At 36.6% G+C, this 27404-nt stretch overlaps 2 protein-coding genes across 2 annotated transcripts in view; both read left to right on the plus strand.

Annotated features, from left to right (window-relative positions):
- The first annotated feature begins 670 nt into the window (after positions 1-670).
- On the plus strand, positions 671-9426 carry LOC107854567 (2-(3-amino-3-carboxypropyl)histidine synthase subunit 2). Its single transcript, XM_016699578.2, has 10 exons — positions 671-1026; positions 3365-3588; positions 3697-3805; positions 5506-5845; positions 6395-6464; positions 6572-6639; positions 6771-6886; positions 6969-7075; positions 7804-7940; positions 8836-9426. Exons 1-10 carry the CDS (start codon positions 946-948, stop codon positions 9072-9074), a joined length of 1491 nt encoding a protein of 496 aa, XP_016555064.2. The 5' UTR covers positions 671-945; the 3' UTR covers positions 9075-9426.
- Positions 9427-15414: 5988 nt separating this feature from the next.
- The window catches only part of LOC107854548 (V-type proton ATPase subunit d2), a 22104-nt gene continuing 10114 nt past the window's right edge, over positions 15415-27404 (plus strand). The window contains exons 1-2 of the mRNA XM_016699559.2: positions 15415-15772; positions 18983-19103. Coding sequence (XP_016555045.1) covers positions 15592-15772; positions 18983-19103 — 302 coding nt within the window. The 5' untranslated portion in view covers positions 15415-15591. The remainder of the gene's footprint in view (positions 15773-18982; positions 19104-27404) is intronic.

Genomic DNA, 27404 nt, shown 5'->3' on the forward strand with positions numbered 1-27404 from the left:
TATATGTTGCAACAAATACTCATTTGTTGGATTCACGTTACATGTTTTATCCATTATTAAAAAACAACAGTAGCAAATACATCCAGATAAGAAATTCAACTAAAAAACAACAAACATTTAAAAAAATAATAAAAAACATAAAAAAAATAACAAAAAACATAAAAAAAATAACAAACACCAACAAATCAAATTCCTCGTTTTCGTCATAACTTAAAAGCCCTAATTTTTTACTTGTGAAAATCGAAAAGAAACGATGAAGAACTCGAAGTTGTTGTCGCTGGAGAATGTTGTCACGTCGACTGACGGTTGAAAGTAAAAAGGAACGAGCAAGAACTCAAAGCTATTTGTTGCCAGAGGTTGAAGTTGCACAAGATTGAAGGGAGAAATTTGATAAGTTGTTGGTTGAGAGAAGTTAGAGAGAGAAACTATCGAGAAAAAGAGAGAAGTGAGAGAGATTGATTTGCAGAGGGAGGGAAGTTAGAGAGAGATTGTTTTGTGGGTGTGCATTAATTTGTATTTTTGAAAAGATTAAAATGTTTAGAAAATATTAATCAAATCTACAATTAACTTAATCAAATTTTTTAATTATGTTTGATCATTTAAATTGGTCAATGTCACAAATCTTTTATTCAAAACTTAAAAGACACCTTTCCTTCAATTTTCTCGACTTTCTTGGTGTCTATAGTTAATTTTGGTCATTAGTTTCGTCAAATCTAATTGAAAGAGTTTGATAAATGTTTTAAGGAGACCAAATATATTAAATTATTTTGGAAAACTTTGAGGACCTAAACTGTTAAATGTATACTCAAAGGACTATTGCGAACTTATACTCAAACATAAGGGGCCATTTTTGTTATTTTTCTCTCTAACCTTTCCATGGCTTCTCTGTTGATTGCTTGAGGTTTAGGGATTTTTGCCTTTTACTGAAACCTTTTTAGTATCTCTATGGATTTGGAATCGATTTATGAAATTGACCGTGTTGCTGAATTCATCTCAGCTAGAGCTTTTCGTCGAGTTGCTCTACAGGTACACACATTTTGTTTCTCCAACTTTATAGTTTTTTTTTTTTTCTTAAGAACCGTGCTGTTCGGGCCAGCTTTCGCGAACCTAAACTAAATACACGGATACCTGCTATAGGTAAACTTTATAGTTTTTTGTTTGGTGGAAATAAATTTGAAATTGTCTGCATAAGCTCCCGCTATATGCGGAGTCCATAGAAGGATAGTATCACCTCGTAGTCACATGGAAGCAACATATTTATAACATAATATTGTTACTTTTCAAAATTTATAGTTTTAGTTAGCCTTGTACGTGGTACGTGGTGTTGGTTGGAGGGAGGTGACAGGTATCCTATGGAATTAGTGTAGTTGTGCGAAAGCTGGTTCGGACACCATGGTTATTGAAAAGAAAATTGTTATCTTTAGTTCTCAATTATTTGAATATATCACTTTCAAATACTAATTCCACTATATCCTGGACTATAACGGTCTATTGTATGCATTCTTACCTACTTTTCTGCAACTAGTGGTCACATGACAACAACTTTATATTGAATAGTAAAAAAATTGATTTTTTTAGTTAGCCTTGGTGGAAACAACCTCTAGCAGAAATGCAAGGTAAGGCTGCGTACGATACACCCTTGTGGTGGGGCTCTTCCCCGGACACCGCGCATAGCGGTAGCTTTAGTGCACCGAGCTGCCCTTTTAGCCTTGGTGGATAGAGTACCTGGTACGTGTTGTTGGTTGGAGGGAGGTGACAGGTATCCTATGGAATTAGTCTAGCTGTGCGAAAGCTGGTTCGGACACCATGGTTATCGAAAAGAACATTGTTATTTTTAGTACTCAATTATTTAAATATATCAGTTTCAAATACTAATGACATACTAATGACAGTCTGGTTCACTAAGCTCCCACTATATCATGGAGTATAAGGATTTATTCTACGTAGCCTTACCTACATTTCTGCAAGAGACAGTTTCCACAGCTGGAACCTGTCACCTAGTGATCACGTGACAACAACTTTATATTGAGTAGTAACAAAATTGATATTTTTAGTTAGCCTTGGTGGATAGAGTACCTGGTACGTGTTGTTGGCTGGAGGGAGGTGGCAGGTACCCTATGGAATTAGTCTAGGTGTGCGAAAGCTGGTTCGGACACCATAATTATTAAAAAGAAAATTGTTATTTTTAGTACTCAATTTCATAATATAAACAGGGATTTTCCTTTTAGGTTGTGTATTATTTTTGTGTTATTGGTTTCACATTTTGCAAGAGATATGTTTTTTAGCAAATTATTTTGGGCGTAAGCTTGCGCAATTGCTGGAGAAAAGCTTGAAAAACCACCTTTTTTTGCACATTTAACGTGCAAAAGAAACATTGGTAATTCAGTTAATGGAAGTCTTGGCGTCCGTAGTTCTCCTAGCATAGGTGACATCTCATAGTTGAGGGTAGGCTGGTGGGAGGTGACGGGTATCCCGTGTAATTAGTTGAGGTATGCAAAAGCTGTCCTGGATAACACAGTTATCAATAAAAAGTATAGTTGACGATAGGTTTTAGACTTGATAGAGAACTTCTATTATTAGTATTATTAGTATTTATATATAATTGACTTATTCTTTTACTTCTATTTTATTTTGTACTATGAGGATACAAATGATCTTAATTAAGAAGTAAAGATTTATATAGCCGTGGCGTGGTGTTATTGTTTCTCTCTAGCATACTTGACTTTAAATGTAGGGATAGCGTCTTAGTGCAGGAATTTCAGATAAGTATCAATTTGATTGTAATGTTGGTGAGAGGCTATGTTGTTCACGTGTGTTGGCTTTCAAATTATGTAGCACTAATAAGAGTTGGGACAAAAACTCTATTTGGAACAGGGGTCATTTCCAATTTAAAACATTTTGGTCAGCATTCGGATGTGACGAAATAATAATGAGACTACGTTCTGCATATTTAGCTACTCAGTTGATATAGAAGAAGAGTAATTGGAGTAAATATGTTCTTGAGTTGAAATAATCTCTTCCAACAGCCTGTTTCTTCAAGAAGGTGGTGAGCTTCCCCTTCTATAATGTGAGGGCTTCTCTGTTACACGGCTTGTTTAATCATGATAAAACATTCGAATCCCATTTCTTTGTGGAAATATTTGATACACAGTTCAAATTTCCTTTTCTAGAGCAATTTGTTCATAGATTCAAAGTCTGTAGGAATAACAAAATATCTGAGGAATGTAATGAACAGGAGTTTCTCTTTCTCTCTGTTTCTTTTCTTTTCCATGAAATGTAGTGGGGCTTCTTGATAAAGGTGCTATGTATAGAAGATCAGTGGCCTTTGAATGGTACATGATGAGTTTTTTGTTTAAACTTTTAGTTCCCAGATGAACTATTGAAAGATTCAACTAGGATAGTTGCTGCTCTACATGAAAAACTCCGTTTGTTCTACCAGTTACGTACTGGAAACAATGGAGATGCAAAGGATGTTAGGCTGTATGTAATGGCAGATACTATGTATGGAAATTGTTGTGTCGATGAAGTTGGAGCATCTCATGCCAATGCGGACTGTGTTATCCATTATGGTCATACTTGCTTCAGTCCGTGAGTATTGCTTTTTATGATTTTCATCACACTTTGTTGCTTATTTATTAGTGATTTTTGGAAACAGTTGACCAAGTTAGTGTTTGGATTTGACTATTTCTTCTGCAGGACATCAACTCTTCCGGCATTTCTTGTCCTTGGGAAAGCTTCACTAAATGTGTCAAAGTGTGCTCAAAAACTATGCGAGTATACTGGAAAAGCTGGCAAACGTATTTTGGTATCATTGACTGCTTCTTACTACATCTATTGTTTGCTTCTGCATTTGTTTAGCATGGGTAAGTTGCGATAAGCATGTTTGTGTAGTGCAATACTTGCGTGAAGTTGTTTTTCTTCTTTTTGTTTGATCAGTAATATTAAACTTCAATGCTTTCAAGTAGTTGTTTAAGATTTCACTGTTCTTTTCTTTGAAATTTCTTGTTTAAAACACTAAAGTAAATAATGCTTTTGTGAAACTTGGGAAATTGAATGAGAATTTTCCCTGCGGATAAAACCAAACTTTATTAATTGAGAGTCGCAAGTACAGGAGAAAAGGACAAGAAGTTTCAAATCTTTGTCCCACATTAGGAAAGAAAGAGTGTCTGGATACTGCAAGTTTTAGAATGGACTTCCATAATTGGGAAATTGGCTGAAAAGCCATACTGATTGGTAAGTTTGATGGGATTAGTATATCTATATCTACCTCACTGGATGATGGGTTATCCTGGAAAGCAAGCAAAGACGGAATCTTTACAGCTAAGTCCTGTTACAACAATGATGAATGAAGTTTTAGGGAAGACCAGTGGGCATGAAAAGTACTTTGGATGAGTTAATCACCTTTAAAAGTTGTATGCTTCACATGGACAGCATAGAGCATGTTAAACACAAACTGACCTCCAGAAAAAGGGATTCAGTATCTGCTGCAGATGTTACCTATGTGAAAGTTCAGTGGAAGATTCTGAGCATCTACTCCTGCATCGTCAAGTATTTTGGTAGTTATGGAGTCTATTCAGCAACTTTTTTGGGGGCAAATTGGGCTATACCTTTTAACCTTTAAGAGGCCATTAGCAGTTGGAAAAGTCCGAGGAGATAAGGAAACAGCTTAAGGGCATTGCGGAAAACTATTCCCTGTTGCATACTGTGGACAATTTGGAAGGAGAGAAACTTGAGATATTTCGGGAAAGAAAAACTTTTGGAATTCGCTGTACAAAGTTAGATGCCTACAATTTTTGAAATTTTGGTGCAAATCTGAAAAATGTAAATCATCTTGATAATCTTTTGGACAATTTTGGACACTTTAAAGTAAAAGGACGCAGATGCAACTACAGTGTACTTGTAGCGATATGGCACTCACTTTTATTGTTTTGTGAATAAAATACCAACCTGAAGAAAATCCAATTTCTTGGAATTCTGATTATTATTAGATAATCTTTAAGAATATTCTGTACCTCATTGTGGTCTCAGGTTCGAATCCCAGCAAATACAAAAAATACTAGGTGATTCTTTCCATCTGTCCTAGCCTTGGTGGACAAAGTTACCTGATAGCTGATGCTGATGGGAGGTGGCAGGTATCTCGTGTATTTAGTCGAGGTGCGCGAAAGCTGGCCCAGAAACCACGGTTATAAAAATAAAATAAAATTCTGTACCTTATTGTTAATGATTTTCTTGTGAATAGCACAATCATCAAGATATTCTATACAATAACCTTAACGATGTTCTTGATTTTCATTATGTGTGGCAATGGTGTGAATTATATTAATGTTTAGGTCTATTGTTAAAGCTAGAACTCATCATATTGAGGAAAGTGTATTGACTTCCATATGTGATTCATAGCGCTGGGAGGTTTTACTTTTGTGATTTCTGATTATTTATACAGCAATAAGAGCTGTCAGAATTTTAAATTCCACTCAATGCCAAAAAAATATGCTGTCTAAACTGCAGGTTCTTTATGGACTTGAATATGCACATGCAATCACAGAAATCAAAGCATCAATCAGTACACAATCATGCTTCAAACTGGAAGTTTGTTTCGCGGATATTATGTCTCCAGTTATAACTCCTCCAGAAACTTTAAGCTCGACAAATGGGCAACCAGAACTAAGTGACCATCAATGCGCAAATGGTTGTTCTACTGAGAAGAACAATGCACCATATTGTATTGGAGGTTTGACGTGGTCATTACCTGTGGGACACAGGATGGAGGACTATTTGCTTTTCTATGTTGGTTCAGATGACTCAGCCTTTGCAAATATATTAATGACATACAATGCTTGTGAAATAGGTACGGGTCTTACTTGCTTGTATCTAAAGTTGTCATTGTTGCCTTGAAAATGTTTGGTTGTGAAGCCTGTCTTTGGATACATTGGAATTGCCTCCGTTTCTCCTTGTTGGGAATTGTCTCACTTAGTTTTCCGAGACCCCAAAAATCATCTATCTAACACTATCTGTTTTCGTATCTCTGTCTACTTCCCAATCTCAACAAGATAAGATTATTATTCCCGTCTTTTGCCTTTGTTGGTCTAATAAGATATGTTTTTGTCTGTTCTCTTTGTTTCTTTTATTTTGATTTTCCAAGTCCAATTGGTTCTCTTGGTTGACAATTCTAGTTTGAGGCAAAAACATTACTAACGTTCTGATGTCTCTGAAATTTCTCTTCTATTCTTCTAAAAAAAAAAAGAAAAAGGAAATTATTTTCTCTATATCAGAAGATTTATTTTTCAGTAGGATTTGTGTGAAGACAATTCTATCTGATGCGTATAAAATTTGATGCTAGCTGTGTCTTTTAGATGTTACTGATTGTTGTCTTTTATGTTCTCCGCGTTATTCCCAGTCAGATATGATGCTACTAAAGATCTTTTGGTGGATGACTTTTCTCAGCAGAAAAGGATTCTTAAGCGTAGGTATTATTAGCAACTCTTATGTATTATTCCCTTCGTTTCAACTGACAGACTAGTTGGTTGCTCTTTCTTTGATGCTCATGGCTTTCGTACTAATGATGCCTCTGCAGGTACTTCCTTATTGAGAAAGCAAAGGATGCTAGCATCATAGGGATCTTGGTAGGAACACTTGGAGTAGGTACTTTCTAGTATACATACTGGGGCTTTGTAGGATTTGATATGGTGCTTTTTTGAAAGTTGCATGATTTGTATGTTTTACTCCTTTGCAGTAGGTAGACTAAGACTTTTATTCTTCTATTGTTGGTACAGCTGGTTACCTCCACATGATTCATCAGATGAAGGACTTGATTACACGAGCTGGGAAGAAAGCCTATACATTTGTTATGGGGAGACCTAATCCTGCAAAACTTGCCAACTTTCCTGAGGTAAATCACCTAAGCTGCATGATGTTCGGCGGTATTTGTTCTATTTGTGGATTTTGCTGAAACTCTTGCTGTACGTATGCAGTGCGATGTCTTCATATATGTTTCGTGTGCACAAACTGCTCTATTGGATAGTAAAGAGTTCTTAGCTCCAGTTATTACTCCTTTTGAGGCAATGATTGCTTTCGGCAGGTACTATTTCAAGCTCCTTTTTTATGTTTTGCCCACTCATGTTTCTTTTAGTGATTTTGTTATTCTGTTATCCCTACGTATAAAAAGATAAAAGTTATTTTTCTTAGCTTTCATCGATGTGTTGAGGTGATAACTCTTGACTTCCAAATAAGGGCTGGGAGTTTGAGTAAGCCAGGAGGGGAAGTGGAATGAGAAAAAAAATTCAGCCTACACTAGTATTACATTTTCCACCTTGAATATATCTTCATTGGATCCTTCGAATAGTTACTACTTCCAAATCTTAATTCTACCATATAATGATTTCCAAAGCCATTCAACTGAAACTCAAGTCCTCAATTTGGTGTAGTCTGAAATTGCTTTCTTGTGGTTTCATGATTATTCCAATTTTTTAATACAAGATACTTGTTGTGAACATTATTGGAATATAGTCAGTGCAGAAAAGTGAGAAAAGGGTTGAAGTTTTTCTTCTTTACAAGTGCCAGGTAGCCTCTATTATGGGTACGTTTGGAAAAGGTGGATAAATAGCGTGTTTCGTTAAATTGGAAAATTTAGGAAATAGATGAAATATATCATAAATAGTCACATTTATGGACACCCCACAATGTGGGAATATAGTGGGTATGTTGTTGTAGTCACATTTATGGACAGACAAGCTGGCGATATTTCCTTTTTGGTTTGTCTAGAGGAAGCAGCAATATTTAAAAATTGTTTAATCATTTTTTCTCCAGAGATAGCGAATGGACTGGAGCTTATGTGACTGAATTTCGGGATTTGATTACTTCTTCCCCTATGGAAGTGAAAAAACAGTCAGAAGCACGGTTTTCATTCATTCAGGGTGGATATGTGGAAGATTTTGAGCAGCAAGGTGCACTCTTCTGTTTTTATTTATTTTTTGGGTCCATAAAACTGTACATGCGTAGCTTCTGTTCAGATATGAACAACTCACTTCTTTACACGTATACTGTCCTTTGCATTTACTTGCAAATAAGCATGATTTTGATTGTAACTGTTATGGATAAGTAAATGCAACATAAGTTTTGTTCATGGTCCTAATTCTTTTTAAGTTCATGAATTAGGTTTGTTTTGGGATATAGTTTTCATGATATTTGTGGGTCTTGGATGTTCTCTGTTCATGTACTCAACGGTGTAAATGAAATCTTTCCGATCCTGCAAATTCAGTTCTTGCTTCTTTTATAGCTGTGCTTCCAACACTTGCTTTGGACTACCTTTTTCATTTGAATACTGTTTAACTTTCCTTGTGGCATGCCCGTGATTACTTCTGCCTTTATGATGCCTTTTCTTTTATTTATTACTTGAAATCGTTCGTCTTGTTTAGATAGGAAGATATGGAGGTCAAGGATTAGGTTAGTAGGTAGTCGAGTGTTGTCTAGTTCCCTTATTTGTGGTCGTTACAGTATTACCTGTTATTGTTATTTTTACTCTCCTACTATCGTATTCTTCAATATTTCCCATGGTTTCCTTTGCTGCACTTACCATATTATTTGTTGATTGCTTCTTTTTCTCTTGTTTCTTGCCTGGCTTCTTTACTACCTTATTTGCTTTACATATTTGATTTTTGATATGCTTTGCTTGAGCCGAGGTGTCTATCGCAAACAAACTCTCTGCCTTCACAAGGTAAAGGTAAGGCTGCGTAACACCACTCTCCTCAGACCTCACTTTGTGGAATTACACTGGGTATGACATTGTTGTTGTAAGGCGTTCTTCTTGTAAAGGTTTTAACTATGTCTTTTTTTCTTCAGAGGTTGAAGATGTTGAAGATGGAGTTTCTGCTTTAGTAAACATCACAGAGAAGGCTTTGCGTGTTCGCGACAAGGACTCGCAAACTCTAATGCGCGGAACAGCTAAATCTGGCGCAGAGTACTTCGCGACTAGGTCATATCACGGCCTCGACATTCATCCTGAAAATAATTTCCCCGAGCCGTTTTTGATTGGTAAGAGTGGAAGAGCATCAGGCTACAAGAATGAAACTACACAATGAAGTTTGTTATGGCAACCACCACTATACATTCAAGATGAATTTGTGGAGATGCAGCAGATCGAAAAGATTTCTAAGAGTCACAAATGGCTATTTTGTTTCTTCAGCCATTATGTGTATATTTGATTTTGATAAATCTTACTGGACCTATAAATTTCTTTTGGTAATTTTGGGATAGTAATACAAGTGTCGTCGCAGTTTGAATGCTGCACCCTAGATAGATAGCGAAGGCTTCCAGAAATTCCAAATCATTGAAGAAGAATCGAAAATAGTTGTTTTCCTATCAAGTACTATTTGGTTATATTTTTTTGTACCTAAAGAGAATAAAGAAGGAACCTTCCTTTACTGTTTTCAATTATGACCAATGCCCCACTAGCTAAATAGATGTAAGAGAAACTATCAATTTTTTTAAAAATAAAAATAAAATGGTGCAATTTGAAATGAACTCGTTGAAGTGTGTTTTGCCGGAAAGGTTCTTATATTGGTAATTGAGAAAATGCACTATTCATTCTAAAATATACACGAAATTGGTGAGATACATCTAAACTTTAAAAGAATTTTACTATCCACTGGACTAATTAAAATCGTATTTTCGGCAATCGTAGTGCCTACGTGGCACATATATGTGTCTACATGAATCTTCAGTGTGTTGATTCACTTCACTGATGTGCCATGTACGTGTCACGTAGATACTAAGGTTGCCAAAAATACAATTTTAATTAGTCCAGGGGTAATAGGACCCTCCTAAAGTTCGAGCGTGTCTCAACAATTTCATGTATAATTCAGAATGAAAAAAGAGCATCTTCCCATGGTAATTCAAAAACAAATGACATGTCGAAAGGGGCTCTAGCAATCTACAGGGTGGGTTTGTCTATCTATTAAGTTTTTTGATAGTCCTAGTGGCTCATAAGCACAAGATGTGTCTGTTTAGTTCATTGGTCATTGGATAATCGATGTAAAATTAGAAGTTACCGCTTTTTATTTTACGACTCATGAAATCCAAACGAAGCTAATTTAATAAAGCAAAGAAAATAGGCAATGATGTAAGAATTTCATCAAATAAGACACCACCGAGAATGTGGTTTGACGAATGAAATAATTCTTCCCTAATTAAAAGTTTCAAATTTGAATATATTAGTCATTAGATAATGAGTTTGTGATTGGAAACTTTTTGCGTTATACGCTTCTATTATTAAAAATATATAATTAACTAATGCATATTTCGTTATACATAATCTTTCGGGAATAATTGGCAAAGAAGGAATCCTGCAAAACTAATTTGTCAAATACCCACTTAATTTCTTTTTGATTTATTTTTTAGATTTAGGGTGTAAAAAGTGGGAAAAATAGGGCCCAAGGGACCAATTCATCATTTTTACAACTTCACAAATTTAATATAATACATCTAACACACTCCACTTATTCCAATATTAAAAAAAAAGAAACCTCTCTCTCCTCTTCAATTCCCAACTCCCGTTTTTGAAACTACTTCTCCCAAAAAACGTCATTATCTTTTCGGCTTCTTCTCCAGTTGCTAAGGGGTGATTGTTGCTTCGTAAGGTTAGTTAAAATGAAGTTTCGATCATTTCTAGATCCATTTAAACGGGTTTTTTTGCTAATCGATTCGTAGTGAAGTAGGATTTTTTTTTCCGAATTTGGTGTTTTAGTTTAATTGTGTTTTTTTAGCAGCGATGTGTTGAATTGTGGGATAATTGTTGTTTGAAGAGTTATTTTGGCACTTTGATTTGAACAGCGACCTGTTTCTGTCCATAGACCCGTGGTCTATGAAATAAGAATGCCCTGGATTGAAATCAATTTTGAGACGCATGAAATTCTTTTAAAACATGATTGCTGAAATGGTGAAAATTAAAATATTAATAGCTAATTAGTTTGATTAGGTGCGCTAGTTTAATTTTTAGCAATTGTTGTATTTTGATTTCGCATGCTGGATTTTAGTTAAGTTATTGTATGTTTGTGTAGTGAACTGTTTAATGGTGGGGTGTTTGTTAACTTTTTCAGGGGATTTTCATTTGAGCATTGAGTTATTTCTTTTGATCGACTTGTGGTCTATGAACTGAAAATGAGAGATTTGTTCTTCAGGTGTAGATTGTGTTGAAAATGGGTAAAAAAAATCATCATTCCTAAATGCAAAACGGTACCGCTGGTAGCAGTAGATAAAGAAGAGCTGAGGCAGTTGAAAATGTCTCAAAAGAAAGAAAATTCAAGAGTCGGTGTCCGAATCGGATTGGAAGTTAAAGGAGATAAACGAGTACGTCGATTCTAGTGAAGATGTTATCAAGCGGAGTGTCAGTGGTGACAGTGAAGAGAGCGAGGGAAGTGGGAGTAATAATGATGATGGGGATAATGATTTCTTATCCGTGTCATATCTTTTAAGGTGCATTTTCATGGAGCAGTATAACCTTCGAACGATAATTGACGAGGTCGGATCTTTCCCGACAAAGATATCGGTCGGATCAAGAATGGCTGCTTATCGAGAATTTAAGCAAGTTCTTGTCAACCAAGAATTGAAGAAAAGATTCAAGCGATCCTGTTTTGAACACCTGAGAAACCTGTCGGAACATCTCAAGTTCAATGGGCAGTTGGTCCATTATTTGTTGTTGCGATGCATCAGGAGCGATAAGATGCGTCATGAGATGTGGTTCTGCGCTAACAACAAGCCTGCCTGTTTTGGCTTGAAAGAGTTTTGTTTGATCACGGGGCTGAACTGCTCATCATACCCCAGTGAATAAAAAATGAAGAAGGTGTTAGCAAAGGGGGACAATTTTTGTTTTAAGGTGACGAAAAATAAAAACATCACGACGGCCAACTTATTACACCCGATCAAAGAGAATAAACTAAATGAGGACCAGAAGTTCAAGTGTTGTCTACTTTGGTTCTTACACACCATGTTGCTTACAAAAGATTCGACGAAGGTTGTCGACACAAAACTGATTTGAATGGTTGATTCATTGAGTTTCTTCGAGAAGTATCCATGTGGGAAAGAGACATTTCAATTGACCATGGACTATCTAAAGAAGAAAAGTGACCTGAAGAAGCAGAAAGAGGTATTTGATGAGAAGCAGAAGGCATCCTATGCTCTATTCGGATTTTCTTGGGCATTCATGGTATCTACCATAAACCCTTTAGTGAGTTTACCATAAATTCTCATTTTATTTATACTCTGTCATAAACTCTGATTTATTTTTTTCACTGTTGTACTGCTTGCAGATTTAGATCTATGAGGCCTTTCCTGATCTTGGAGAATTTGCTGGAAAATCAATGGATGAGTCCCTTCCCATTCTCTACATACTCAGATGGCACACTATAAAAAAGTGACAAGATAATCGAAGGCAACCCATTCAAGTATAAAGGAAAAGTTATCGAGGTATGAACTTATTTTCTATTATGCAATAATACTACCGTTGCATCGAATGTTATGTTATTTTTAATTTTGATATTTTATAGAATGTGCACCCGTACATCATCCCTACTATTCGTGAGACGAAAATGAATTACATGATTACGTTTCAGCCATATACGGATGAGGTGAAGAATAACGTCCTCGATGGCTTGAAGAAAGAGTTAGAAGGGGTGATTGTCCTTACTTCAAATGAATGCAGTGATGATGACGGGGATTTGGGTGGTAACCCCGTTGGAGTACGCGTTGGTGATGATGATTCTCCGAGCACCTCCAAAGATGCAGCGGGAACCTCATCCCCCGGGGATCTTCATAAGCGTGTTACTGTGATCGAGAAAGCGATGTTGGATATTATTGCCTATATCAGAGAGAAAAGAATGAAGAAAAAGGAAATGGATAAGCGACAACACGAGCGAGGTAACTTCATTCAATAATTAATGTTGTTAATAAATTTTCAGCTTTAAATATCAGTAACACTTTGTAATATGATGATACAGTGCATGTGGACCTTCGTGAATCGGAGAGGAATGAAAAAGGAGAAAAAAAAAAAGCAAAATAAATGAGTTGGCCTCTGTTATGGCAGAAGAGGAAAGTGAAGAAGAAATGTTGGATGATGAAGAAGATAAGAGCCAAGAAGAAGGTGGAAAAGTAGAAGCTGCAGAAGCAGAAAAAGAAGCGGCAGCAAATGAACAAAAAGATGAGAAAAAAAAAAATTGTTGAAGAAGAAGCTGACAAAGCTGGTTGAGAAAAAAGAAGCAAGTGAACGAAAAGAAGAAGCTGAGGAAGAAACAGTTGCTGCAGGTGAAGAAAGAGAAGAAGGTGTGGAAGAAAAGGAAACTGAAGAAGCACCAGCTGTTGCACATGCTGAAAAAAAAAAGGTGAGAATGAAGAAACAACTGCAGATGTTGAGAAAAAAGGAGCTGAAGCTGACCAAAAAGATGTAGTCATGGACATTGTTGATGAAATCAACAGTAACACTTGTGTTGATGAGGAACTTATGGAAAAAGACATTTGAATCCTAAATCGTTTAATGTGTTGTTGAATCATGGTGGTTATGATATGATAATTTTTTTTATTTCTCAAATATGAAGGTTGAAGGATATGGTAGTAGGATATGACAATTATTCTTTTATTTTATGAAACTTGTTATGATTCTGCAGTGAATCTGTTTGTGTCAAACTGATTTGTGGCATGGAATTTGAATATGCATGGTGTGATCATAATTGGTACATTGTCTGCTTGATATCATAGAATACATACTTAATATTTCATATACTGTATGCATAGTCTATCATTACCCTGGTGGTCGAATTTAAGTTGACGTGTTGTTTAATCGACTAAGATTCTACCAAAAATAGTATTAACATTATAGAAAAATAAACTATTAATATTTATTCAATATCACTACATCCATGTTACAGTTTTCCAAATAACGAATACTAGCAGTATAGCACATAACATCATTTTTAGTACATTCTCCCTTTCTTCGGCCAAAATCAATTTTTGTTTTAGTTGATCCCTCTCTATTTGGGTGTCATGTAACAATATTTTAAAGTGATCCCATTGTTCTTCGGCTTTTTTGAACAGTCATGAGAAAATCTTTATTTTCTTCGTATTGTTGGAGCCTTTGTAGTAGATTAAATTTTGCCAAGCCTTGAAAATTTAATGTATCGAGTCCCGGACTCAATGTTGATGAACTGGTCGGAGGTGATAGCTCATCAAGCCATTTAAAAAATGAGCATATGCCATTATCCTAGGAAAAAAATAATAATTACATAACGATTAACTTAACTTTTTTTAAAAAAAATACACACCTCACCTTCGCAATTGCACAATTATAAAATTTGTGACCAGGATTTGAATCTGTGCGTGACGTTCTCAAGACAGCCGCATTTCCATAATGACAAATTAGAATATTTTTAGAATTGGATGTTTGAGATGCTTGCAACATTGTAGAATTTTTATAAACAAAACAAAGTGAACGAAATAAAATAATGAGGGATGGACACCTTATATATAAAGTAAAAATGAAGTGTTAATACTGATGGCTTACAAAAGTAACCGTTTATATCGCTGAAAAAGTAATTTCTTTTTTTGAACTGGTGGTAACGCTTAATAGACTGTCGTAGATCATGACCTATATCCGCCATCGATTAGCCTGATCTACCGCAGACTTATACCTGTAGTAGTGCATCGATTGATATCCTTATTATGCGTAGACTACGTTGATCTATGTGCACTTCTATAAAATATCGTGTGGATGCAGTTAAAAATGAACAAATAAATTAAATATAAATTTAAATAGATAATAAAATGTTTTGGGGCTGGTGGAAGAGATTAATTAAATATAATATGATTTAAATGGATAATCACATATTTTGGGGCTGGTGGAAGAAAATAATTTAATAAAAAAAGATTTAAATAGATAATTTTGGAGTGGTGGTGTCACTTAATAGACTTTCGTAGATCATGACCTATGTTAGCCCTCGATTAGATTAGTCTACCGTAGACTTACACCTTTAGAAGTGCATTGAATGATATCATGCTTATGTGTAGACCACAGCGATCTATGTCCATTGTTATAGACCATCACTTGGATGTAGTTAAAAAATGAATTAATACATTATAAATAAATGTGGTGTGAATTTCTACACATGTGAAGGGGTTTAAACAAGTCACATAATCATATTAGAGCTTAAATAAATTAAGGGGGTGAATTAAAGAGTGTGTGGATGGGTAGTGGTTGAATGTTCAATATCGTAAGAGTAATGTTTGTCAAAGCACAAGTAGATTTTGAGTATTGTTTGTCAAAGAATTGTTTTGGCATACTTACCCCAGTCTTTCCATAGAAAGTGGTATAAATTACATATACTTATTTTTTTTCAAATTCAAATATATTGGGTATGTTATTATTGTAATTAACGAATACACATTTTCACCTCAATTTATGACATAGAAATAAAAAGATACATGTCAAAAATATGAAGGGAACACGTGAAATAGGCTAGAAATTGATCACATCTAATCTAATCAATCTCCCATTGGTTTCATTACCTCAAATTCTCCTTCTCAATCCCGCTTCAGATCTGTATCAAAATCATCATGTACGGATTCGAAGCGCTTACGTTCAACATTCACAGTGGCTATTTAGAAGCCATTGTTAGAGGTCATCGATCTGGTCTTCTCACCGCTGCTGATTACAACAATCTCTGTCAATGTGAAACCCTTGATGATATTAAGATGCACCTCTCCGCTACTGAATACGGTCCCTATCTCCAGAATGGTTAGTTTCACGTCCTTTTATCTGGTGATTATGATCGTATAATTGAATCCTGCCTGATAGATTAGGCATTTTTTGTCCTGTATTTATTTGTTATCGATTGCATTAGTTTGAAGTTTTACTCAGATTTGTTAGTGCAAAAGGTAGTGAGGTACTCCCTCCGATCAAAATAGTCGCCACTTTGTGAATACACTGGGTATGTTGTTGTAGGTTAGGTTAGATTAGATTAACTCCATGTTCGAAAATTAGAATTTAGATGTTCAAAGACTATACGAAAAGTGCTATAAGTTTTTGTTTTTTTCTCATATTAATGCTATGAAAACATACATCTGAAAATATTGGTCAAAGTTCATATCGTTTGACTTGAAAAAAAGGAAATTGTGACAAGTAAAAAAGGAACAGGGGGAGTAGTTTGTTTCTGTAGGTTTGGGATTAGCTTGAGATCAGTTTTCATAGGTTCGGGATGGATTAGGCATTTATGTTTTTTTTGTATGTATTGGATTATTTTGAAGTTTGATTCAGATTTGTAAGTGCAAAGGGTAGTGAGGCACTCCCTCCGATCCAAATGGTTGTTAATGTTTGCTTTTGGAGAGTCAGTTTGACTAATTTTTAAAGCTAAATTAGATTAGATTAGATTAGCTCCATGTTTGAAAATTAAAATTTAGATATTCAAAGACTAAATGAAAAGTGCTATAAGTTTCAATTTTTTGTCATATTGAAATATTGGTCAAAGTTCATATCATTGACTTGAAAAACACGAAATTGTGACAAGTAAAAAAGGAACAGAGGGAGTAGTTTGTTTCTGTGGGTTTGGGGTTAGCTTGAGATCAGTTTTCGTAGGTTCGGGATGGATTAGGCATTTTTGGTATTGTATGTATTGGATTATTGGAAGTTTGATTGAGTTTTGTAAGTATAAAGGTAGTGAGGTAGTCTGTTTTTGTAGGCTCTGGATTGGCTTGAGATCAGTTTAGCTGTAAATTGATTGAAGCTTGTGATAGATTAGGCTTTTTTTTTAATTTTGTTTTTGTATTGATTGGATTATTTTGAAGTTTGACTCAGATCTGCAATTGAAAAGGTAGTGAGGTAGTTTGTTTTGTAGTGTAGGTTTGGGATTATTTTGAGATCAGTTTGATTCTTATGTTATGATCCTATATCGATTGATAAATTAGGTATTTTTGTTGTATTTTGTATCGATTGGGTTGTTTTGAAGTTTGATTCAAATTTGTAAGTGAAAAGATAGTGGGGTGTAGTTTGTTTATGTAGGTTCAGGATTGGCTTGAGATCAGTAGATTAGGCATTTTTGTTGTATTTTGTATTGATTGGATTATTGGCAGTTGACTCAGATTTGTAAGTAAAAAGGTAATTAGGTATTCACGTACTGAGGTGGTTTGTTGCTTTGTCATCCTTTTCCATTGCTTTTGATCGTAAATCGATTGAATACTGCGCGACAGATTAGGCACTTTTGTTGTATTTTTGTATCGATTGGATTAGGTTGAAGTCGACTCAGATTTGTAAGTGAAAGGTGAAAAATGTAGTGAGTTAGTTTGTTTCTGTAGGTTTGGGATTAGCTTGAGTTTAATGTATCATCAATTGATTGAAGCCTCGTCATATATTAGGCATTTTTGTTTTTGTTTCTGTAGGTTCTCGATTAGCTTGAGATCAGTTTCTGTAGGTTTGGGATGGATTAGGCATTTTTGTTGTTTCTTTATTGATTGGATTGTTTTGAAATTTGACTCAGATTTGTAAGTAAAATGGTAGTGAGGTGTAGTTTGTTGCTATAAGTTCGGGGATTAGCTTGAGATCAGCTTAACTCATATGGAATGATCATAAATCAATTGAAGGCTCCTGATAGATTAAGCATTTTTGTTGTGTCTTGTATCGATTGGATTATTTGAAGTTGACTCAGATTTGTAAGTAAAAAGGTAGTGAGGTAGTTTGTTTCTGTAGGTTCGTTATTAGCTTGAGAGCATTTTAACCTTTATGTTATGTTATGGTCGTAAATCAATTGAAGACTTCTGATAGATTAGGCAATTTTTGTTGTATTTTTATCAATTGGATTATTCAAAGTTGACTCAGATTTGTAGGTATTGAGGTAGTTTAGTTTTGTAGGTTCAGGATTAGCTTGAGATCAGTTTAGCTCTTATATTGTAGTCCTTATTTTATAATTCTGTTGTCTATGATCGTAAATTGATTGAAGCGTTGTGATAAATTATGCCTATTTGTTGTATTTTGTATCAAATGGATTATTTGAAGTTTGACTCAGATTTGTAAGTGGAATTGTTTTTGTAGGTTTAGGATTAGCTTGAGATCAGTTTTAACTCTTACGTAATAGTCCTTATTTTATAATTTTGGTGCCTATGGCCGTAAATTGATTGAAGCCCCGTGATAGATTAGGCATTTTGTTGTATTCGGTATCGATTGGATTATTTTGAAGTTGAGTCAGATTTGTAATTAAAAGTTTGTAAGTAGTTTGTTTCTGTAGGTTCTGGATTGGCTTGGGATCACTTTAACTCTTATATAATAGTCGTTGTGTATTATAGCTAGTTTAATGGGAATGACAATCTTTTTCTATTGGATTACAATAGAGAGGTATTTTGGATGTCTTATGTATTTGGTAATTGTTAGTTGGTGATGAGCATTTGAAATCTGTATTTATGAGGTTTCGTCATGGAATGACAAATTTTACGATGGTTTTCAACCTATCGCAACCTTCTCCTTTATCTGTACCTGAGAGTTGAGACGAAGCAAACTATTGCACAGCAAGTTCCTCAGTATTTTGGCATGTCAATTTGTATTATTGCATTGTTTGGTCACTTTATCAGATATGTTTTCTCACTTATTGCTTTTTTGAACGTCCTGGGTAAAATGTTCATGTAACATTATATTGTTTCTTTTATAAGTAAAATCACAATCCCAGTATGTTGTAAATATATTCTAAATAACATTGTAATATTATTTTTATGTAGAACTGTATCATAATATAACATTGTGTAATGGTAGCCATTATTACATTATCATTCCTCAAGGTGCTTCTGTTTTCTGGATGTCTGGATTCCAGAATTTGCTGGATAGTAGGAGGAATCCTGAGCAGCATATACCTGCTTCTTAAATGCCAATATTTTAGATTTCATGAAAACACACCTTTCTTCTGCAACGCTTAGTACAGACCACTGTCAGATTTTTCCTTATTCTACTTTTGCTGGCCGTTTGTAGAGCCTTCCCCTTTACACACTACTACGATTGTGGAGAAATGCACTGTCAAACTTGTGGACGAGTTCAATCACATGCTCTGCCAAGCCACGGAGCCCTTGTCAACCTTTCTGGAGTACATCAGGTAAATATTATTTGTTGCTGGGGAAAATTTGTTTCTTTACTCTATCTCCCCCTTGTTAGTTTTGCTATGCTTGGAGAATTATCTTAGAGAAATACACTAACAAGCTTATTCTCTAAGTGAATGTTATTGTAATTTTACCTATGTCATTAAAGGGCACATCTTTGTATAATTGAACTGAGAACTTATTTTACTATTACATTAACATATGGTGTAATATGTCGCATTAGGACTTATGGCCATATACCCCCTAGCAGTTTGCAACACACCCTTAATTTTTACTTGTATAATTTAGGTAAATGTATCAAAAACTAAAGATGAAACAATTCCTATGTGAATACTTTTACCAATTGAGGAAAAACAAGAAAAACCAAGTAAGATCAATTATAGTACTTAATACAATCCCCATAGCAGTTTGCAACACAATTTGCTGCTCCTTTTTTATCGATAACCATGGTGTCCTGGCTATCTTGCACGCATCTTGACTAATTCCACATGATCACCTGCTGGGCTGCCACCTCCCACCAACAACATGTTCCAGGTAACTTTGTCCACCAAGGCTAGAACAGATGAGAAAAAATCACCTAGTGTTTCTCTCTATCGTGAATTGAACCTGAGACCTAATGGTGCTCAACCCAACTTCATTGAACCACAATAACCAATCGGAAAAAAGAAAAAGATGAAACAATACCAAGTTTGGTGCTGGTCTTTAGAAAAGATCAATTATACTACACTTAAGATTTTAGTCATAAAGATAAGTGTGTGTTAAGCATCCTTATTATTAGTTAAAGTGCTAAAGAGCTTAAAATATTCATAGGATCATACCATTTACCTCATTTGATTACACAAATAAATAACAAATTTTAATATATCTATATTTCCAGCTTCCACAAGATATGAAAAGAAGTTGCATCTTAAAGTTTCTAAACATTTACACAGATTAGGCAGCCTTTCCAAATTATTGAACAGTCTCGTAGTTCTTAGCATTACCTAAGATGCTCCATACAACAAAAGGAACATATTCCTTAGTGTTCTCGCTAAGTTTAAATGTTCTTTAGATATTTGCTCATTTTAAAAGAGGAACTTGAGAATCATGCATGTAAACGTAGGCATGTAACTTCTTTTACTCTACCTTACCCCAAAAAAATCATTTTGCTCTAGATTCAAAAATTTCACCTTTACATAACCTCATGCCCGAGGCACTCAGGCACTTTTTCCAAGATAACTCTCTCTCCTACCTCCTGGGGGGGTTATCCTTTACGGTGTCCTTCGGCCGGAAAATCGACCTCTTCCCTTTCTTCTCTTCTTTCTTCTTTCTTAATCTATTACCTACGTGGTAGTTTACTTTCTTAGATTCAAATCTGTTAATTCCAGTTTTTAGCAATGGGGGGAAATCAGATTTATTTCAATGCTGGATTCAAATCTTTTGATATCACAAGGTGGAGCGATGAAGGAACATTGTGGTATGAATGGGTTGAAAGGAGCCGGAAAATGATGAGAAGATCATCCATGAGCAGCAAAATCATGGAATGGATATACTTCACTCTCAAAGAAGCATCCAGTGGTCAGAACAAGCTGATTAGGAGATGGAAAACTGCAGAGAGAGAGGCAGAGCACTTCTGCACTAGAAAACACAATAAGCATGGGAGATTTATAAGTATCACAACCATTAATAATGGGGGAGATTTGTCCTTGTCATTCCAGAGCTGGCCACTAATGCAGGGTGGTACGACATTGCTTTCAAAATTGAAAGTTTCATTAGATGTTTTGAAAATTTGGTAAAGCCTGGTCCATCAAGAGTTACTGAAGCTGCGTATCCCTATGCTAGAGCTGTCAAGGATAGTAAATGGCTATCAAAAAGCTCGGAGGAGAAATCTGAAGTATAACCACAGTTTGAAAGCCATGGGAATGGTCTATTAAAGAGATGTCTAATGGGACATGTGACCGCGGGGGGGGGGGGGGGGGGGGGGGAATCTACACTATCGAAGGTCAGACGTTGGTCATCCTTGTCATGGAAAAAGGCCTTTGGTGTGAATATTTATGAGATGAATGGAGGAAAGTTTCTATTTGAGTTCCCCAACAAGAACATGGCAGAACAGACCCTTCAAGGGCAATGGAACTGGAAGAATCAAAGGTTCAATCTTGAATGGTGGGGTGCTTTCCCAACAATATTCTCTCAAAGGAGAATTGGGTTAGAATCATTGGTATTCCCCTTCATCTATGGTCAAGCCAAGTGTTACAAGAAATAGGAGATCTCTGCGGAGGATAGGTAGATACAGAAAAGGAGACAAAATTGAAGAATCATATGATGTGGGCAAGAATACTGGTAGCAAATGATGGAAGGAACATACCCAAAGAAGTTTCCATCTCTAGGTACGGGGTTGTCTACATCTTTCCGATATGGGCGGAGAGAAAGGTGAGGTTTGAAGTGCCACTGGAAGCTATGAATGGAGATCTCGGAGTTGTTGGTGACAACATCGAGAAGAGAAGTATATGTCTTTCTTTTACCCAGGGGTCCGAGGATCTCAATCCCTTATTTTAAGGGATTTCCCTGTCGGAGAACATGTGGGTAGTAGGTGGACCACAACTGGCAGTGAAGAAATAAGAAAATCATGTGAGGGGCATGTGCCTCATTTAATTGAGGGTTTATCTTTGGGCCTCCATCAGCAGCCCATTATAAAGAGAAGGGTTTTTAAACAATTGGGCCTGACTTTTAAAGCCTGAGTTATTTTCAATGATATTTTAGGGAAAGGCCCATGCGAAGAGAGCTGCAACTTACCGCTGTATTCTTTTGAACATCGACATAGTCGAGATACAGAGAATTCACACATGCAGAAGACCAATCAAATTGCTCAAGAGGAGAGAGAGATGGCGAACATGGTGGGCGAAATAATTGTCAAATCTTTGCACCAACTGATCGAAATTGAAAATAATGAATTGAACCAGATAGACAATGAATTGGAGGTTAACAGAACTACAGAAGTAGGGGGACAAAATTTAATCACCAAGGTGGGAAATTGGGAGATAGAAGATGCTGAACCACTGCAGATTAACAATTGGAAGTTATCAGAAATAAAGAAAGGAGACTTCAATATGGGTTCAACAAAATTTGATCAAGTTTTGGAAAATTCTTGGGGCTGATTTCCATGGCCATGAAGCAGAGGCTCTTGAACTACTATTAAAGGTAAATAGTTCGAGACAAGCCAGGAGAATGGAAACAGAAACAGTGTGCAAGAAAACAAGATCTCGAGGCTCTCAAGAGTTGAAAAATCTGGTGAATTTTGATGTTAAGTTCAAAAATATCGGGAATAGATGTAAGGGGAGAAACCTGCCTATATGTCATAAATGAAGTTCAAATTAGTAACATGGAATGTACGGGGATTGAATGACAGAGACAAAAGAAGACTAGTTAAGAGTGTAATTGGGGAATGGAATGCAGATATTATTTGTCGGCAAGAAACAAAATTAGAGGGGTGTATGGTGGAGGAAGTCTGACAAGTCTGGGGAGGGAGATGGACCAAACATGCAAGCTTGGAGGCTAGTGGAACTAGAGGGGGATCTTAATGCTATAGGATAGTAGGGCTTGGAAAAGGGATATTGTGGAAGCCGGCATATACTTATTGACCTGCAAATTTGAGGCTCAATTATATAATTTTTCTTGCCATACCACAGGGGTGTATGCCCCTAATTGTTATATAGAAAGGAGGCATGTCTGGGAGGAAACTGGGGGCATAAGGGGAATAATAGATGATCCATGGTCTGTATGTGGTGATTTCAATGTTGTTAGGTTCATCTCAGAGAAGAGAAACTGCGTGAGAAGAACTAGGGGCATGAGGGAGTTCTCAGATATCATTGATGACCTGAAATTGATTGGTTTACAACTCGAAGGCAGTGTTTACACATGGTTTAAAGGGGACAATAATGACCCAGCTTCCAGAATTGATAGAATTTTGATATCTCGGGAGTGGACAAACATCACATCTTAAAAAAGCTCTCAGGCACGTCTTCCGAGGTAACTTTTTAGAGGTCCCTTCTGGGCCTCTAGAACCTTTTTTTCCTGCGATATTCGATCATCGGAACAACCCCTTATTCCTTTCCTTCCTTAACTGCCCTTATTTTTTCATAATCCTTTTATTGACATGGGGGATGATAGCATTTACTTTGCAGTGGGCTTCAAGTCATACGATGTTACCATGGTGGTTCTAGAGCAGAAACATGGTATGAATTGGTTGAAAGAGGATGCAATATGATGACAAGAATGAGTACCAGTCAGAAGACTATGGAGTGGCTGGTTTACACACTCAAAGAGGCATCAAAAGGTCTTGGGAACTCAGTACGCAGGTGGAAGTTCCGTGATCACTACTTAGAGTTTTTCTTTTCAAGAAATTACAACAAATCTGGACGCTATATTAGCATTATAAATATGCAGGGTAAGAGGAGAGGAGTTATCATCATCCCTGAATGGTCATTCAACTCCGGATGGATAGATATTGCAACCAAAATAACGAATTTCATTAATGCTAAGTCCAAGAAGGTAGTCAAAGTATTACACAGAGAAACTCAGGGGGCTTACTATACTCAGACACTGTCAGGAACGAAAAATGGGCTATAAGAGAAATAAATGCTGCAAGGATCCAACAAAAAGAGAACTCGCTAATTATTTTAGGTGCAACAACAAGAATACAAAACGAGCTATTAGCGAAAAGCGTGGTCAGAAGTTTCCCTGAGGAGAATCCAGATATCACATTGTCGGAAATTCGCCGATGGGCTGTAAACACTTGGAAGCGCAACCATGGCATCAACATTTACGACATAGGGCGAAATCAATTTCTGGTCGAGTTCCCCAACAAAACTGACGCAGATCACATTGTCAGAGGTAATTGGTTCTAGAAATCTCACAAAATCATTCTACAGTGGTGGTCACCGACTTCAAACTCCGTAGACGAAAGGTTGGACCAGGTCTGGATCAAAATAGTAGGATTACCCCTCCAAATGTAGTCTCAGAAAGTTTTACGTGAGGTTGGTAACCTGTGTGGTGGGTGGATACAAACTAAAGAATAAACAAAGTTGCGAAATCAGCTGAAGTGGGCAAGGATTAAGGTGAAAGGAGATGGCGATTCAGTCCCAAAATTAGTGGAGTTGGTCCATGAAGGATTGACTTTCAAAGTCCAAATCTGGGTTGAGGCTCCGGCAAGAGTGATTTCTGATGAACATGAAGAAGTACCTTCAAAGACCAGTAGTTTGAAGAAGAGAGACCAGATATAAAGGGGATGGAGGACAGCTAGGGTTTACTGAAGTGTCAGGGCACGTGGGTCCCTCTGATGACTCAGCTATTTTGAATTTGCTAGCTATTCCGGCATGTGAGCCTGCACGTGAGGCTGAGGTTAATTTAATTGCCCCTCAAAAGAGAAGTAGGCCAGCAAACAAGAGGAGCAATAAATTGGGCCCAGACCCCCTAGCCTAATGCATGAATGGTGGGCCTGTTAATGTAAATAATACTTTTTCTCGTTTAATTGATCCTTTTGCAGCTGAACTGGAGGCAAATAGTTTAACCTCTGCAACGACACTTGACATTGAAGGAGGAAAAAAAACAGAGCATAAATACAACAACATGAGTAAAGAAGTTGTTGCCCAGAAATCAAGTGATGAAGAAGAAGCATCAAATAAGACATTTGGGAATCCAGCAACTCCTTCATCTCTAGGTATCCCTGACATGCAAGAATTTATCCCACTAAGAATTGACGGAAATAATTTGAGCTTGACACTAATTGAAGAGGCAGTACCACTCAATCAACATAACACAGAGGAAGGAGCAGACTCAGACTTTGATATTCCAATTTGGATTCATCAGAATATCATCAAATTTGCCAAGGAATTCGGTGTAGACATAAAGGGGTGCAAAGAGGAAGCAACATTGCTTTTTATGAAGATTGATAGCATGAGGCAAAACAACTCCGACAATCAAGAGACAATTATGAAATTGACTCCTGCAATCAAAAGAACGAAAGAACTGAAGAGCCTAGAGTGTGGAAGCAATTTCAGAAGTAATGGTACAAGAAGCAAGGGGGATACACAATACCAAGTGATCAATGACTATCAATATTGTGTCATGGAATGTGAGGGGCCTAAACCAGGCAAGTAAGAGGTGCACAATTAAGAACTTAATTCGCAATCGGAGAGCTGATATTTATTGCTTTCAAGAGACCAAAATTGAAGGAGATATCAAGAATATTGTGAATTATTTGTGGGCCAACAGATGGGCAAAATTTGTTCAGCTTGAAGCTAGTGGAATTAGAGGCGGCATATTAATTTTGTGGGATGGGAAAACATGGACAGGAGAAGTAAGTAGTGTGGGAGCGTATTCTATATCCTGTAAGTTCACCGGAAAGAATCAAGATTGTACTTGGTTTCTCTCAGGCGTTTATGCACCTAACAACAGAGTAGAAAGAGAAGAAGTGTGGCGGGAAATTGGAGCAGCTAGAGGACTTTTTACGGGCCCTTGGGTAGTCTGTGGAGAATTCAACACAGATTTCCTTCGAAAAAGAAGAATTGCTCTAGAATCACGAGGGCAATGATTGATTTTTTCGATGTTATTGAGGATATGAGTTTGTTGGACCCTCATCTTGTAGTGGGCAGTTATACTTGGAGGAAAGGGAATAGACACGACATACCAGATAGGCTAGATAGATTTCTAGTATCTGATGAGTGGGACGAGGGGTTTAGAAACATCAAACAGTCAATCCTTCACAAGGTTACTTCTGATCACACACCTATAATGCTTCATAGTGGGAACTGGGAACCGATAAGGTCGTATTTCAAATTCGAGAATTAGTGGTTGCATACGGAGTTTTTTTTTCCGGATAGAACTAAAGAATGGTGGAAATCCTTTGTGTGCGAAGAAAGGCCAGACTACATCCTAGCCTTCAAGTTGAAAGCTCTAAAAGATAAATTGAGGGAGTGGAGCAAAACTATCCAAGGAAATCTAGCAATGCAAAAATAGAGTATCCTCAGTCAGCTTGTAGAATTAGAAGAAAAACAAGACCAAAGACCTCTTAGTAAAGAAGAGATTCATGCGAAAACTGGACTCCTAATTGAGTTTGAAAACATAGCCAAGCATGAGGAGATAGCATGAAGGCAAAGATCAAGGGTTAACTGGTTAAAACAGGGAGACAACAACATGTGGGTGGAGAAGCTATTAGAAATCCTGAAACTATAAAAAGGGAAATTGTCGACTTTTACTAGAAATTATATTCAGAGACTGAGGTATGGAGACCCTCTGGTGGTTGCAGGGAAGGCAACAGAATCTCTGAGGAAGATAATCTATTGCTGCAAGAAGACTTTAGTAGCCAGGAGATTTGGGAAAGTGTGAAACTATGTGCTGGAGACAAAGCTCCTAGCCCGGATGGATACACCATGGCATTTTATGTTCACTGTTGGGAGGTAGTTGCTACAATTCAAGATTTCCATGAGAGATGTGTTTTTGAAAAAAGCTTCAACTCTACCTATGTGGCTTTGATCCCAAAAAAAATGGGTGCAAAGGAGTTAACGGATTTCAGGCCCATCAGCCTAATTGGTAGTGTGTATAAAATCATCTCTAAGTTGCTAACAGAAAGACTCAAAAAAGTGATGCACAAGTTGGTGGATACTCAACAGCTAGCCTTCATCAAAGGAAGACAGATAATGGATGCCATTCTTATGGCAAATGAATATGTGAACTCAAGAGTGAGAAGTAATGTTCCGGGCATCCTCTGTAAGCTGGATATACAAAAAGCTTATGACCATCTTAATTGGAATCTCCTACTCGAGACCCTATAAAAAAGGGGTTTTGGGGGGAGATGGTTACGATGGGTGAAATTTATATTAGCGCTGTGAAATTTTCTGTTTTAATTAATGGTTCTCCTACTGGATTTTTCTCTTCATAGAGAGGCTTAAGACAAGGAGACCTTTTGTCCCCTTTCTTATTCATCTTGCGATGGAGGGACTGAATGATATGCTAAAAATTGCCGAAGAAATGGCTGAAAGGTTTCAAAGTTGCAAATCGATTGGGGATTGACATGGAGATCACTCACTTGCAGTATGCGGATGATACACTGATTTTCTGTGATGCTAATAGAGAGCAGCTTATGATGCTCCGGATCATTTTTGTTCTCTTTGAGGCAATTTCAGGACTACACATTAATTGGAATAAAAGTTTTTTGTATCCCGTTAATGAAGTGACTGGCCTATCTTCATTGGCTAGGACCCTCGGGGGTAGAATTAGTGAACTACCAACTATATACTTGGGTATGCCACTGGGAGCCAAAA

This window comes from Capsicum annuum, chromosome 10 (genome assembly GCF_002878395.1).
Source record: "Capsicum annuum cultivar UCD-10X-F1 chromosome 10, UCD10Xv1.1, whole genome shotgun sequence".
Taxonomy (NCBI): domain Eukaryota; kingdom Viridiplantae; phylum Streptophyta; class Magnoliopsida; order Solanales; family Solanaceae; genus Capsicum; species Capsicum annuum.